Genomic DNA, 17009 nt, shown 5'->3' with positions numbered 1-17009 from the left:
TGTTCATGAGAGAGAGAGAGAGAGAGAGAGAGAGAGAGAGAGAGAGAGAGCCCTCATGCCTGCATGACAAACATCAGCATAAACATTCTCATATCTATTCTAGAAATCCCATCACATAGGCCACTGTACCTTGTTATTTTATCTCTCTTTGTACCTTGTCTAGGTTTTGACCATTTGTTAAGTTATATCTTTCGAAAGCTCCTATATACAAACAAAATACAAACAAACACCTTTTTTTTTCTTTTTTGCGATTCTCCTGCTGCTCTGTCTTTTGTCATCTTAATTCCCAGAGCTTTGACTTCAAGAGGCCGAGGAGATGCTTTTCCTCCTGGTAGTCTCAGTGGAGGCTGCTATGAAGGAACCTCCCAGCCTGACTTCTCTTTGTCCCTCCTTCCCTTCTACCCTGTGCCCTCTCATGCTTTCGCTCAACTAAAAGAATCAAGATGGAATCATGTCACCTAAATAAGCCTTGTGACTCATCATATGAAGGCTGTATTCTACTCTTCCTTTCAGTAGTTCACAGGACTGACAGTTAAACATCAAAAGGTATTTCCCCATTGTAGAAATGTTTCGTGATTGGATTTAAATCCCAAATGGCTGGCTTCTTCTTTACCTCCCCTCCCCTCCCCTCCCCTCCTCTCCTCTCCTCTCCTCTCCTCCCCTCCCCTCCTCTCCCCTCCCCTCCTCTCCTCTCCTCTCCTCTCCTCCCCTCCCCTCCCCTCCCCTCCCCTCCCCTCCCCTCCTCTCCTCTCCTCTCCTCTCCTCTCCTCTCCTCTCCTCTCCTCTCCTCTCCTCTCCTCTCCTCTCCTCCCTTCTCCTCTTCCTTACTTCTTTCCTTTCTGACAGGGTCCTGCCATATAACTCAGGCTGACCCTGAACTTGGAATCCCCTTGCCTAAGTGCTACAATTACAGGTTTGTGCCTACTTGGAATGCAGAATTTTAATCTGAGTGTTGAATACTAACAGAAATGTTTTCTAAACTGTATGCATTTGCATGAATCAACCAGAAGAAGGAAGCTGTCATGAATAAAGCATTTTTTTTAAACCCATAAACTAAAATGGTTTGGTTTCTGTGAGTACATTTCACAGACCTTAAAAGCAAACAATTGGCTAATTAAGCCATAATGAATATGAGCTTATTTTGGCATTTAGATATTTTTTGAATCCAGTTTCTTGGCAGCGGACTGAAACCACACATGCTCACAGCCTCCTGTGGTCTCTACTTGCAGTATATATACCTGCAGTATAGACCTGCAGCACCCCGGAGACCCTACATTCAAAGGCAGCTCACCAGCTGTTCACCCTCGAGTGTGCAGGAACTCATCTAAGGACTCTCTCCCCCTCTGTGGCCCTGACACGTGTCATTTCTCCTCTCACATTTCCTCTCTTCCCTTTTGTCCTGTATCAGGAATGCTTCCTTTGTTCAAGCCAGTCCAAGAGGAAAGCCCAGCCTGCTGAGTGCCCTTCAGGACACTCATGAAAGGGAGTTGCTGTGAGTGCCTTCGGCACTCGGTGTTCTCGTCATGTTATTGGAATCCATAAGTGAGGAACAAAGACGGCTGCTTAGTCTGTCAATCTACTATTTCAATAATAGAACCACTCTGGATTCTTCCTAAACCTCACAAATCTTCCAGGGGCAATCCTAGGAAGACTCACATGGTCTTCATGGCCCTGAAGCCAAGCTGGTGCAGGACTGCAACGTGGTTAAAGCAATGAAGGATGTTCTGTTAATGATGAGTTGTCCCAAATTAGAGTCTGCGTGTGGGGGAGGGGATGGTAGAGGATTTGGAAGCTTTCAGTGGCTATCTCAGGCTATAGCAAACTGTCTAACACAATAACCATGGTTATTAATATTATCACAGCTATAATATTTAGAAACTTGCCATGAATCTGATTGTGCCAAGTTATGATATTTTTATATACTTTAAAAAAAAATTTATGTGTATGAGTGTTTGTTGTAGGTGCATATGTGCACCACATACATGCAGTGCCCCAGAGGTCAGAAGTGGGTTTCAGATCCCCTGGAATGGGACTTATAGATGGTTATGAGTCACCACTGGGTGCTGGGAAGTGACCATCACTTCTCTTAAGAGCAGCAAGTGCTCTTAACCACTGAGCAGTCTCCAGCTCCTGTGCTGTACATCGTCTCGCATGGAATTCTGTGCAGCAGGCCTTTGTGTGCCTATTTTAGGAGGAAGCTTATGGCTTCTGCTTGAGCTTAGTCTGCTGGTAAGAAGCAATGAAGGTGTTGGAATTTGGGCTTCCCTTCCATGCTGTTGTGTCTCGTGAACTCTTACTGCCTTAAGGGTCACAGACAACCCCAGTTGGTTGGGGTTCCTTGGAAATCCATTGAGAACTGGATTTGCAGGTCACTGAGAAAGTCCCATGCCACATCCTCACCTCACAGGTGAAAAGGCAATTTGGTTTAGTAGATTATCTGAGATGCCCACAGTCAGCCCAGGTAGAGCTGAGAGCCGAACTGTGGTTTAACAGGCTTCCATTAGAGACATTGAGGTTTTTGGCCAATTTATTTAATTACCAAGAGTAATTTGTGCTCAGAGCTTTCAAATCGCATGTCTCACCACCTACAGAAATGTGGCCATACCCACGAGACTGTCTGTTTAGATGAGATGGGGAGCCTTTCGGATGGTGTATCGATCGATAGACAGGGCTTTCTAAGTTTAAATGTAGCTCTTACAGACTTAGAGATCTGTGGTCCTTGTGGGAGGTGACTCTGTACTGTTTTGGAGGGAAAGTAGGCAAAAAGGAGGAAGAGATTTGGCCAAGTCATCTATAGCAGACAGAAGTTTGAGTGTCTCTTAACCTACACAAAGGGTCCTCATCCTTGAACCTTTAACCCCTGCCTTCTTTGTTTCTGGTTTTGAGTAGAAATAACTTTTCTGCCCTTCACAGGCGCCAAGCATTACGCCGAGAACTCATGGTTCACCTTCCTTCTTGCTGTGTCTCCCACTCCTCCATCGACAGTATCAGCAAGGTTTTGTGATCAACCCATTCTACAGCCGAGGAAAGCGACGTTAAAAGGAAGGAAGCAATCAGCCTGAGATAGCTCCGGACTTTACCTGAATCCAAGTGGTCTAGGTGCCAAGGGTCAGTGGCCGAAGACATAGGGGAGAGCGTCAGTGGGGAGGCCCCGCAGTTGGACTCCACCAGCTCACCCTGAATGTGCACGTGGGCCGAGGCGTTTGTCTGTCTCAAGGCTGCCTTGAGAGGGGCGATGTGGTTGAACTGGACTCTGGACAGGCAGCCTGTGAAGCCAGGAGTGTTGTATTTGTGAATTTCTTGGTCGATTTTCCCCGTTTCTAGAAAGAAAAGAAAGATAAAGTGAGAATGCAAGCCCATTCGCTGTGTTCTGTTGGAAGACAGACCGGTCCTGGAGTGTTTGGGTCCCAAGCTCTTCGTTAGGTTTCAGCTTTGGTTGTCATGCTTTCGGAGATGAAATTGTCACAGCATCCTGTGCCTCCAGGCTGCGGACTTCAATGGAATGTGGTTTGCTAGATAACATGGGAGGGTGAGTATAAGACTACATTTAAGGAAACGAAACAATAGCAACGAAACCCACTCACAATTCTCTCGCAGCCACAAGAGTTACCATGGAAGCTAACTGCACATGCCGGATCCGAGTTGTTTTTCTTTTTGTTTTTCCTGATCTCTGACTACTTAAGACATATTACATAAAGACCTCTGCTTAGTAAACTCCTATTCTCTTTTAGATTTATTTTCTCCTTAGGGAGTCTTTATCTTAAAAGAAAAGGAACAGAAAAAGGGAGAAAAGAAGAAAAAAGACCTTCCATAGCTGAGAGTTTGCAATTCCTTTTTTTTTTTTTTTTTTTTTTTTGATGAACAATACACTTGGAATCTCAAGGCTTATGGAATCAGTGTTAGTATCTGATGGAGGGTTTGAAAGCCAAGAAATTAGTCGAGTCACAATATTTAGGTACATTTATGAATCACCACCTTCCCCCACTTTGTATGGTCAATGTCTTTCCATAAACGCTCAGCTCCAGTGTGAGCCTGGTTTCTGGCAACTCTAATGCACCTGTGTGTTGAAACTGTGCACTGTTTTATCAATCAAGGCACACAGTGTCTTTCTGGCTTTCTAGCTCTGCTGTTTAGAACCCAACAGGCTAATGTTGATGGAATCCCTAAGTGCTTAGGACCTTCTGACCCCACATCTCAAACTGGAAAGATTTTTGATCTGAAAAATCAAAACACTATATTTGGTAACAGCATCAAAGAGCTTGGTGAACCAGAGAAGCCAGTTCAGCTGGGGACTGCAGCAGCAAGTGCAGCTGTGTTTGAAAGGAAAGAACTCCAGGCTGACTGCGTTGTGTTCAGGGAGACTTGGGAATCTGCTGGGGCTAGAGCTCGAGGGCAGACTGGGTAGGCCCTTGAAGCCCACATTTGAGTGTTTTCATTTCAGGAGAAAAATCGAAGCCATCGAAACTTTAGAGGGGAACGCATTAAAAAGATAACTCCAAAGGCAGTATAGCAACTGCTCTGGGCAGGTGCAGGCATGGCCACCCCTATCCTCAGGCCCCTGAAAGCCCTCTGGCTACAGATTCTTCTTTTTGCCACACAGCTGAGGTCAGGTCAGGTGCTTCTGTTTTCCCTTCAGACAGGCCAGAGCTGATGTTACCTGCAGGGATTTGGTTTTGTTTCTTCTGTAGAGATCTGAGTAGGGAGTGGGGAACTTTTTGCTTTTAAATTTTAGTTCAGGCTGCTCTAAAACTTGCAGGGTAGTTAGTCTAAGTTACTCCAGAATTTACTGCTTCAGCCTCCCAAATAGTGGGGTTAAAATAGGGAGTCATCACACCTGGCTTAGTGGATGGGGAGCTCCTGAGTTTCAGTTCCCTTTCACATGATCATTGACATAGTTTTTTTAAACTTAGGGAGATGGGCTTTCCTACCATACAGCCCAAAGGGAACTGTTTCAAACCTCCCTATCGGAGGGTTCTCCATTTAACAATATCGGAAGCCTACTTCTGGGCTTCCTCCACTCACTAGGGTGTGGTGTCCCTGCCCTGGTGCTATGTCTTTAAGAAGGTTCAATGGAGCACTGGAGGGAATGTCAGTCATATAGGCAGGTTTGGGGCCAATGGTGGAAGCAGGTAGTGGGGGATGCTCTCCGTGCAGGTTTCCTTCTCTCTGGACTCTTTCTTCAACTGTTTTCTTTTCTTGGGAATTAGAGAAATTTCCAAAGTTCAATTGTTGTCTTCCCTGAAAGGTGATAGAAAGATTTTAAAATCCACGAGTTTTAAGTCTTGTTGCCATGGCTCTTTCCTCAAGACTCCTCTTAGCAAGGAGCAGTTCTGAGTAGATACTCTAGGCCCTTTTGGACTGGATAGCGCCACTCTTAGTAACTCTGCTTTGCTTTGTTGATGTCTCCTTCGTCCGAATCTTTATTCTTCATTGATATTAGATAAACAACTGGAGAGACACTGTCTCAGATTGGCATTTGGTGAGTACTGATGGTCCGAACAGCTAGTCCCTGGGTCAAGCCCATCTGGACCAAGAGATGCTTCTTAAAGAGCTCTATCCCTACTGTGTTCCAAAGTTAGACCTACTGTGTTCCAAAGTTAGACCCTGGCTGGGGTTCTGTGCTGAGCTGTTCTAATACAGTTTCTTACCAAATCTTCTTGAAGTTCTGCTAGTTTGTATGTAGAATGTACTCTAAAGGCCTAAGAATTGAAAAGCTTGGTCCCTAGCCTGTAGTAGTATTGTGAGAAGGGACCTTTAGGAGGAAGTTAGGTCACTGGGGGGGTGGAGGGGGGTTGTCCTTGAAGAGATACTGGGTGCTATCGCCTCCCACATCCCCTTTTTGGCCACCACAAGATGAAAAGGCTTCCTCTAGCATGTGACTCATCATGATTGGCTGTGTTACTTCAGATCCGTAGTGACAGGATCAAGTGACAATATACTGAAACCTCTGCCACTATGAGGTAAAAACTTTTCTTCCTTATACATTAATTTACCCCACGTATTTGTTAAGAGTTACAGAAAGCTGACTTACATTGTATTACTTAAATTGTATTAGTAATGATTAACTACTTTTCTTGTTGCTGTGATCAACAAGTAACTTGGCAAGAGGTAACTTAAGAAGGGATTATTTGGGCTCACAGTTTGAGGGGTTACAGCCCATCATGATGGAGAAAACACAGTAGCAGAAATGAGAGCCTTGGTTACATTCTGCCTCTGGTTAGTAAACAGGTGTCAGACATAAACTGGGGCTAAGCTAAGAAACTTCAAGGTCTTTCTTCTGCTATGCCCAGGTTCAAAACCCTCTCCCATCTGGGGACTATGTGTTCAAACACATGAACATATGGAAACCATATCTTATTTAGACACAGACCATTTGGGTTGGAAAGGATCAATGCCACTTTACAGATGAGTAAACTGAGGCTCATTTCAATTTCAGGTTGAAGCCTTTGCCAATGAATACACGTTTATGTTTCCCATAAAAATATGGAAGTCAAATGATTTGCATTTGACTTCTCTGTAAAGAATGTTATTTTGATTTATTGTTTGTGTAGATTATTTGGCAGCTCTGGTCAGAGCCTACATGGAAATGGCATGGTGAGGCTTATAAAAACCTCTGATGGCTTCGTGAACTGCTTTAAGAGCTTCATCAATACTCAAGCCAGTAACGCAATTTTCAAGAATGAGGTGAGCTGATATTAGAACTTGTGGCTGTGGCATCCCAGATGGCTCTAGAAAGTTTTGAAGCATGTGTATATGTGTGTGTGTGTGTGTGTGTGTGTGTGTGTATGTGTGTGTGTGTGATCTAGACAAGCTCCCCACACTAAGCTACATCCCCAGCCTTAGTTGTTTTTGTTTTGTTTTGAGATCATCTCATTATGTAGCCAAGGCTGGCCCTAAACTCCCTTCCTCCTTGTGATGGTTTGTATATGCTTGACCCAGGGAGTGGCACTATTAGAATGTGTGGCCTTGTTGGAATAGGTGTGTCACCGTGGGCTTGTGCATAAGACTTTCACCCTAGCTGACTAGAAGTCAGTATTTGTTGTTGTAAAAATATAAAAATAAAAAAAGTATAGTTGTCTTTTACCCTGCTAGGTCCGGCACCGTGGTGCCCCAAGATATCTGCTAGATATCTTGGCAGAAACACATCCCAGCCGCACACTTTCCTATACTCAAACCCTCACATAAAAGAACACACAACATAATAATCTTAAATTCAATTGATAAGATATAATTGCCCACTTAAACATACAAAGCCCGGTACCATCCATCCCTTAGGAACATTAATAACAACCTGTAAATACACAGAACAGAATCTTAACATCACCTGCCATGGCTTCTCACCCTCTCCTCTGTCCTGTCTCTACCTTTCTGTCCTAGTCTCTTCCTCTTCCTTCAAACTTCTCTCCTGCCCATCCTTCTTTCTCATCCAATGACAGGCCTCCTTCTATCTTGTGCCTGCCTCACCTGTGACATCATCCTACAAGTATTATCCTAGCAGTCTTCAGATGAAGATGTAGAACTCAGCTCCTCCTGCACCATGCCTGCCTGGATGCTGCCCTGCTCCTGCCTTAATGATGGTGTAAGCCAGCCCCAATTAAATGTTGTCCTTGGTCATGGTGCCTGTCCACAGCAGTAAAACCCTAACTAAGACACTCCTCTCCCAGCCAAGTGCTGGGAATACAGATGTGCCCCACCATGCCCCACAAGATCCCATATTTCTCACGAATATTAGATAGTATAGCATATCTGTCACACTAACACATCTAAATTTGTTACAGTGAAATTACGTTAATCTGTAAAATCTGTCAGATGTCTCACACATTACCATTCATTGCAAGATACTATTTGGGAATGGAGATGTCTTGACCAATGTATTCCTAGGGAAAATTTGCTTTACAGAATGCAGATGAGAAAGGCAGCAAGTCACTTGCGGAATGAAATTGTCAAAACACAATTAGACCTTTCATTTCTTACATATGCAGGGGCGTGGGGTGTGGAATATTGCCCACTTACAACAGCAGTGCAGTTCTTGAAACTTGAAAGGGAAGTAAATGCTCAGGACAGTCCTCCAGGGGAGGCCGCAGGTGCGTTAGTGTGCATTAACCTACATTTTCTGCTCCCTGTCACTCAGTCACTGCATAAGTGACAGGCGGGAGGGTCACAAGAAGTGAAAAGAGAAGGGGGGCTGTGAAGGGAACATGAGGGAAGGAAAACAGTGCCACAGAGGATGGAATGTGCTGGAAGTTCAGGGACACAAATGGGCACTTGTCCCAGGGACCTTTAAATGCTCTTACCCAGTAGAGATTTCTCTTTTTCTTTTGAGGGGCTTATTCTACTTATACATTCTTCCTGATCAACCCACTGCGCAATTTTATTAGTGTTTAGCATTTTAATTTTCCTATAGATTTCCTTTATATCCTTTGGTGGGAGGGATGTGATTATAGAAAAACATTTCATTGTTTGCCTTTTTTATGAACCAGAGCAGAGAGATCTTTTTGTGACAATAATGCCTGACTTTTGATAAATATATCCTGGCCATCCTGTCCGTGGGAGCTGCTGTGAAAGTCACCCTTTTCTAGGATCTATGACTTCCAGAGAGATGGCCATCTCCTTGTTCACAACCCTAATGGGATTCACAATTGTCTCACAGAAGCCACAGGAAGAATGGTCTGTTCTTCCTCTCTGCTCTGAGGTGATGTGTCCCATTGTTGACAGCAGGTGATTTTAGTTAACTCACAGGCTGGGTGTTAATATCACATAATTATGCAATGAGAATGTTAGTCTCTTCCTAGTTCCTGTCAGATTTCAAAAAGAAATTCCTAGGGCGGGGCTGCCCCTTTCATATCACTAATACTCAATATTGTTTTCTTCCTAACAGAAAATGGACCTCAGACCTAGATGTTATGGTAGGCCATGGTTCCAAGTTTCATTATATTTCCATTGTATGTATACTTTTACCACTATCTCAACTGGGACAGCAAGAGATACTAGTATTCCACTTCATGGTAGCTTACAAAATTTTCCTTTAACATGTTTCTTTATAATAGCAACATATTTAAATAAAAATGGTGGACCCATTTAAAGGAAAATATCAGCATGAGTCAAGAGGGTCATAAGAAATGGTAACAATGTAACTGAAAATAGTTAGAATTATGACATGAGTCCTCACATGACTTGGGGGAACACTGTTGGAGAGAAACGTGCTGCCTTCTTTTGGGTTTAGGAGCCTCTGCTCTATTCTTGTGGACTCCATCTTCCTCCTCCATTCATACTCAGTACCTGCCCAGAGCATGGGCTTTGGTCTTTCAGAAAGGGAGTTTGTAATGGCTTCTTCCCTTTGGATGAACCAAATGCCTGATTTGGACCTCTAATAGAGAGTAAAGCTTCTTGTGACCAAGAACCGAATGTCATAGTTACCCAATAGTTCCAAAATAGTCTCTTCCATAAAATAATTGCCTAGTGATATTGGACATAAACATAACCAGGCATACATTAAATACTGTCACTGGAAGTTTGGTTGTATGGGGATAAAATACCGGGGAATTTAGGTACCATCCAACACATTATGGCCAAGGTTTGTTGGCTTCATAAGGTACAGAGAAGGGGAACATGGTCTTGAAAGAGGAAGGGGAGGCAACACATCAGTTCATATTATTTATTGAGGTATCGTTATCACGTGGACAGAAGTCTAGCTTACTGAGGATGGTTTATCTTTTACAAAACTGTACTTCATTGATATCAATACCTATGGATTAATGCTATGTGTTCACTGCTATCTACATCCTCCACAGGCCTCCAGTGCAAGACTCTGAGTTTATGGTACACAGTGGAATAAGTAGGATACAGGTTTGAGATCATTGGCAGGGGAGGTTTTAAATAGTTCTAGTAAAATCAGACTGAAATGAGATTGGAGAGCTGTCTCCTGATTCCATATCCAGTCCTAGGAAGGGTGCTGCTCACCCAGCCCATTCCAAGAGCTGATGCTAATGGCAAGGCTCAACATCTGGTCCCCTGAGAGCAGAGCTGCAGACAGGTTCATCAGGTGAGAGTTTTCCCATCCTAGCCTCATCCGTGGAAGGACCAACTTCCCTCCCCCATCCCCTGGAGCCAAGAACATTAATCCAAAAGAGCAAAATAAAATCAAACAAGCCCCCCTTTCCAGCTCTAATGCAATTAAATGATAAGCAGTAGGCAGGGCCCAACAAGGCTGGCTGCTAGCAGCCTTCTGCCCTGACAAGCTGAATCGTCACTCTCTTAGGGGCCTGCTGGGTTTCAAAAGGGGAAAAAAAAAGCACCACCAGAATTAAATTCTTATACATAATTGATGTTCATCATTATGTACCATGACATTTTATTAATCCCATAAGAAAGATGCTAATGAAATCTCATTGCCATTATTAGAGGCTTTGCTCTCTTACAAAGGGAGGCAGGTCTAAAATTCGCAGGTGTGATTTAAATAGCTCTTGACCTATAATGCTCGCTCGCTGAATGACTAAGAGAGAAAATGCTGGAAAAGCAGAGGCCGCTTCTGTTTCAGCATTTGCTGCATGTTAACTTGTGGATCTTGGTCTAAGGATTAATAGAACAAAATTAAGTGTGTTTACTTTCTAAAGGCAAACAGTGAAAAAGAAATGCCTTCATGTCAAAATGTTAGCCACCTATTCTAGTTTGCAAAAATGTTAATGATGACATTTTTATTTATATCCATTTATCATGGTCCTTGAGCTTCAGGGACATTGAATAAATGGAAACTCTCATTTCTACCCCTAAAATGCAGCCTGAAAATAAAAGACTTATTATGATTAATCTTACAATAGAGTTCTAATTACTCAGCATCAAAAACATTGCAGATCACAGGAAGTATGGCCCCTTACGTGTTTCTAGACACTAGACACTTGGTGTCATGAAGATCATAAATCAGAAAGATAGATTTTCTACATTTTCTTGGTTATTTCAAGGCAAAGTGTAGAGGGTACACTAGCAAGCCTGAAAGATACTGATGTCCTGTTCCTCAGATGGCTCTGCCGAAAGCGAGACAATGAGGTAGTTAGATGCTATGACTCCTTGAGAAATGGGAGCTTTATTTACCTCTTAGAATCTCAGTCAATGTAAGCTTCAGGTCCTAGACATTTGCTACTGAAGGCCGGGTGGAGACGTGCAGTTTCCCATGAGCCAGGAGTGCACACACCTGCTTCCTGCTCATAAGAGGCTCGTTTCTTAAGAAATAGAACCCTATACACAACATTGGCAAGCTGAAATGTAGGAAGAAAAACACTTTTTTTTTTATGTGTGTGCATTATTTCTGCCAAAATGTTGCCTGTATCATTTTAGGCTTTTAAAAAGCCATAGTTGACTGTAGCTGACATATAAGGACAGTGTGTTTGATTTTCTAGTATTTTCTCCTTTATTCCTCCAAGGCATTGAAGAATCTTCCTTCTAGAACTAGCAGAGGATCACTTGGAATGAGCATCCCAGGAGCAGAGCAACTCGGGGCCAATAAGGACAGGAGGATGTTGGCTTTGGGCATTTGTTACCTTAGCATGCATTTAGGCTAGGGGAGACCACTAGCAAGCTTTGCTATTTGCAGATAATGTCATTGAGCGACTCAGTAGAATAGAAAGCAGTTTGCTTCCTCTGTTCTCACTTGGTTTGAATTCATGCTCCAGGAGGCCTCCAAAGCTCTTTCTCAAGGAAAAACAGTCCTTTGAGGATTAAAATTGCACAAAAGTACAAACTTTAGAGTGTCAGGAGATGGATCTGAGGTTGGAATTGAACACATGCTTTTCCCAGGAAATGGGATCTGTCAGTCACAGGCAAGAAGACAAGGAAAGGAGCTGCTTTCAGAAAACCTACTGAGTGGTCCCTCTTAGTTTCCTTCCCATGCAATGCACAAAAGAAAGAATTCAAATCTTGGGATATTGCCTTATGCTTTGAAGACAAAGTTTAAACCCTTGAGACTGGGCTTGAAGCCTCAGTGGATCATCACAAATACAAACATTACAATACCAACCACTTTAAGGAGTAGGATCAAGAGACAGACTAGGAGGACTTTGGGAACATAAGTGTTTTTACCCCACATTAATTGGTTTGTTTTCAGATTACAATTAGAGTCTATTAAGTTAAGGGATATTGACAGAGGAATTACATTTCAGCAAAGAATTCTGTGACATCTAATATAACATTCTTGTGCCCAAGAAAAATATATGTGGGCTTGCAATAGAATAAGCAGTATTTCAAAGGTATGTGTATTAGAAGATGAACAATGGGTAGAATTTGTTTGATGGATGAAAATTGTCTCTAATGGAAAATTTTAGAGATACACATCCAAAACTATATTTAACTATTGGTTTGGGTAAAATATTGTGCTGGCTAATTCAACTTGATACCAGATAGAATTATCTGAGAGGAGTGAACCTCAAAGTAGACAATGCCTTCATAAGCTTGGACTATAGGCATAGCTGTTAATTAGTGATGTGAGAGGGCCCAGCCTATTGTGGGTGGGCTCATCCCTGGGCTGGTGGTTCTGGATTCTAGATGAATGCAGGCTGAGTAAGTCATGAGGAATACGCCAATAAGCAGCATCCTTCTATAGTCTCTGCACCAGCTCTGTCTCCAGGTTCCTGCCCTGTTTGAGCTCCGTCCTAATTTCTTTTGATGATAAACAGTAATATCGAAGTATAAGCCAAATAAACCCTCTCCTCCTCAAGTTGCTTTGGTCATGGTGTTTCCTCACGGCAATAGTAACCCAAACTAAGACTGATTATCAACAGTTCATTGGTCAGTATGTCATATGGTATTTAGTAGAAAGCGGTAGTTATACAGAAAATAAAAAGAACATATGCCAAAAGTGTTGGTATTCTAAGCTCCACTCCCACAGCTACCTGGGAACAGCCAGGTATGCTCCGCCCCACAGTTGCCTAGCAACAGCCAGCCCTGCCTGACTATACAAGGGGCTGCTTGCCTTCTCCCTCTCTCTCTCTCTCTGTCTCTGTCTGTCTCTGTCTCTGTGTCTGTCTCTCTCTCTCCCTCTCTCTCTCTCTCTCTCTCTCTCTCTCTCTCTCTCTCTCTCTCTCTCTCTCTCTCTCTCTCTCTCTCTCTCTTCTCTCTTACTCTTTGTTCCTCTCTGATCTTGCCCACTCCCCTCTCTCACCACGTGCCCATGACCGGCTGCCTTTCCTCTCTTCTTCTACTCTTCTCTCATTAAATCTCTCCACGTGGAACCCTGTGGGTGTTGGTTTGGTGTGCTTTAATCAGATGGGTGTTGGTGGATATTTAACAACAACATTCAGTTTCCCCCTCCCTTTTTTCCTTCTTTTTATGATAAGAAAAGGGGAGGCATGTTGGTATCAGGAATTGCCTTTACCTCCAACAGCGACACCATTTGGTCACTGTTGCCATGGCAATGGCCATACATTCCCAGTGTTTGGTTCAATTCCTAACTCCACCTGGGAGTAGTTACGTCATATTCCAAATAAAAGGCAGACTTTCGTAGAGCGCTTACCTAGGAAGCACAAGGCCCTGGGTTCGGTCCCCAGCTCCGAAAAAAAGAACCAAAAAAAAAAAAAAAAAGGCAGACTTTCTCAGAGCTCTCTCTCTCTCTCTCTCTCTCTCTCTCTCTCTCTCTCTCTCTCTCTCTCTCTCTCTTTCCCTCTCTCTCAATCTCTCTCTCTTCCTCCCTTCTTCCCTCCTCTCCTCTCCTCTCTTTCCTCTTTTCTCTTCTTTCTTTCACCCCTTCCCCTTGTCTCGTTTTCCCATTAAATCTTTCCACATGGAGCTGTGTTGGTGTTGATTTGGTGTGCTTTATCCGGACAGGTGCGGGCCGATATTTAACAACAAAAAGGATGCTGAAAGGCTGAAATGTTTTATATCTAACTAAAATAATAGAAGAGATGAATACCTAATTTTTATACTTGGAAATAACATTCCATTTACAGTGCCATCACCAAACTGTATGATACATCTAATAACAACATTGCAAACTTCTTCACCCCAAGAGAAGGATATTTCAATTAATTTTAAGTAGTGTGGGAGTTAAAAGTAAGATTTGGCTGAATCAAAAAAAGGAATGGGTTCTAGATTCTAATTTGGAAAGCAAGTTCTAAGGCTCTCCTATAGATTGGCTAGATTAATTCCAGGGGTGTGTTCAGTTCAGGATAAGAGACCATTGGGCATGACTACAATAATTAGTTATGGTGTGTGTACTGGCCTGTCCTTAGATTTGAGCAAAGCAAGTACTTCAGAGAGATGGAAGTAGGCTGTCTGAAAAGGAGTGTGGCAGCCCAGTGGCTTCTGTGTTGGGGACTTCAGAGATGGTCTGTGAGTACTTATAAGGTGGGTGGTGTATTTTAATGAAGTCTGGATCTCCTTGTTACAAGAATGCCAGATTTTGTAATGCCAATGGAACTGAATTATTGAGTTACACTTAATTCAGAGATCTAGTCATGGAGAAGGCAGCACATTAAGACCCTCAAATTTTCCTTCCCACTTGTGTCCAACCATCAGATTATAAAAGGAGAAAATGCGGAGGAGCAAAGTCATTCTGGAACTCGGTTGCCATCTGTTCAGGTGTCAGCCACTGAGACTTGTTATGTCTGTGCCTCTCTTGTCATCATCCCTCTCTCTCACACACATACCCTGTGAATGCCTGGGCTTGCACACTTATTTAAACTGAGTAGACTTATTTTCTGTTGGATCAGCCTGCCACCCTCCAGGAACATCTGGGCTAGGGCAGGTGTTTAACTCAGAACAAATTAATCATCGTGTGTGTGTGTGTGTGTGTGTGTGTGTGTGTGTCTGTGTCTGTGTCTGTGTCTGTGTGTGTCTGTGTGTAGATATATAATATAATGTATATTCATTCATTCATTCATTCATTCATTCATTCATTCATGAAGGAACCTTGAAAAGCAAATACACATACAGGAACTGTGAAAGTACACATGCCCAGACATTGGGTCTCATTTGCTTAAAAAAAGGATCCCAGACAGTCAGAAATTCCATCAGAATATGAAATGTGTTGACGACAAAAGAACTACATCTCAATTATGGGGGCAGGGGTATCTACCCTGGGTAGATTCCTTTCCCAAGGTGCCTAAAGTTAAGAACATATTTTAGAAGAGAGACTAATGCAATTGCCCCCTACAATACTCTATCTACCCTCTGATCTACTAGGAAAGAAAGCACACAGCAGGATACCAGGGAGAATGAGGCCCAGTATGGAAAAAACTGCATTGCCTGCAAGGTGCTGCAGACGCTGTAATTTGCACCTTCCTAAGTGGAGACAGAAGAGCTGTCAACGCATACAGACAGCTAGGAGAGTAGGGATAATGACAGGACCAGGGAAAGGGCCCCTCTGGGGAAATAGCAGTCAGCCAGCTCTGTGGGAGCCAGAAATGAAGGCTTCCCGGGGAGAGTCTGAGACAGAGTAAAGTGAAAACCCACACACCCTAATACCAGCCCCTGGAAGAGACTCCATTTGGGTAAATTAGAGGGGGCTGCAGGTTCACTGTCTGCCTCATCACAGCTTTGTTCTTCTTTGTGTTTTTACTAGTAGTTCTCCCTAGCTCCCCAAGGCATCATTAACAACTTGCAGGGGGACAGACTCTCCGTGAGGAATGTACTACAATTGGTAGTGTGCTTGCCTAGCATGGATGAAGCCTGACTTTAATCCCTCTTCATATATAAAGAGCATGGTGACACATGCGTAGGCGAAAGGGTCAGAAATTCAAGGTTTACTCCACTGCAAGCTGGAAGCCAGACTGGATTACAAGAGACCTCACCTCAAAAATAAAAATAAAGACTGGTGAGGTAGCTTGGTAGTTAAGAGTGCTTGCTCCTCTTACAGAGGATTGACGTTTGGTTCCCAGCACTCACATTAGGTGGTTCATAACCACAGCTCCAGCTCCACGAAGTCCAGTGCCTTATTCTGGCCTCCACAGACACCCACACACATGTGCGTGCACATGCACTCACAAACACACAATACACTCACAGACAAATGTACACACACACACACATACACCAATAATAAAGATACATTTAAATCCATAAATAATAAAGATAAAGAAATATAAAAATTTGATAGCACATCTCTAAACCCTTTTTGTCAGCCTACAGCTTGGCGTAGACTTTCAAGGGAAATGGTTGGCTTCAGACCCACCCAACACATCTCACATTTCATACATGCCCCTCCCCCCCTCAGAGTTCTCCATTCCTGTCAGAACCAGAAAGAATAGGACTTCCAAGGCTCTCCCTCCGCCTTTGGAAGTATCTTTTGGTGGCTGCAGGAGTCTCACAGGTATCTCTCAGTGGCTGTGCTCCTCCATAAAGAGAGCTCTGTTGGTCCATTGGCAAAGGCTAAATGTCCCTCTTTCAAATTCTTCCTCACAGAGCAGCAGGAGCAGGGGAGACCTTTTGGGTGCAAACCTCTGCTCCACTTACTACCTGAGAGACCTGAACTGAGGTACTCAATTCCTCACACTCAGCACTTAGAGGTCATTCAACCCATCTCATGATTTTCCATGTCTATTTAGATAAAGGGCTGAATCCAGGACACAGAGTGAAGTCAGGAAGCCTCCCCCTCCCTCCGTGCCCCTTAGAGATGGAGTCTGAGGACTCCATCCTTTGGAGGGTTTGCCCCACCTCCAGCCCTAAGTTCCTCACCGTCACCTTCCCACAGCTGGAGTGATACCATCCTTTCTGTGCTTACCTCAGTGTCCCCATACTTCCAGAGCTGCCTCTAGATGCCCCTCCCCGGATGGCCTGATCTCATATCTACTCTCCCAGCTCTCTATTCCATTGGCTGACCCTAGATTAAGGACAGCTTCCTAGACCAAGACTAAACCCTGAGTCTTCCCGCAGCCATTCTAAAATTTGATTGAACATATAAACACATTAATTGTAAAGTTTGGATTTCATGTGCACATTTACTCATGAATGTTATATGTTCAAACACTGCATTGAAATCAGGAGCCTTTACTAATTAATACTTTCTAGATAAAAGGCCTCATGCT

At 43.4% G+C, this 17009-nt stretch overlaps 1 protein-coding gene across 4 annotated transcripts in view; it reads right to left on the bottom strand.

Annotated features, from left to right (window-relative positions):
* The window catches only part of Cntnap2 (contactin associated protein 2), a 2247664-nt gene that overhangs the window by 29364 nt on the left and 2201291 nt on the right, over window positions 1–17009 (bottom strand). For 3 of the 4 annotated variants that reach the window (NM_001427648.1, XM_087658677.1, XM_087658678.1), the window contains 1 exon segment: window positions 3081–3320. In NM_001427648.1, coding sequence (NP_001414577.1) covers window positions 3081–3320 — 240 coding nt within the window. 4 annotated transcript variants of the gene reach the window in all.

The sequence above is a fragment of the Rattus norvegicus genome, chromosome 4 (genome assembly GCF_021556685.1).
Source record: "Rattus norvegicus strain SHRSP/BbbUtx chromosome 4, alternate assembly SHRSP_T2T, whole genome shotgun sequence".
NCBI classification, from domain to species: Eukaryota; Metazoa; Chordata; class Mammalia; order Rodentia; family Muridae; genus Rattus; species Rattus norvegicus.
This window is presented reverse-complemented; position numbering and strand designations above follow the sequence as displayed.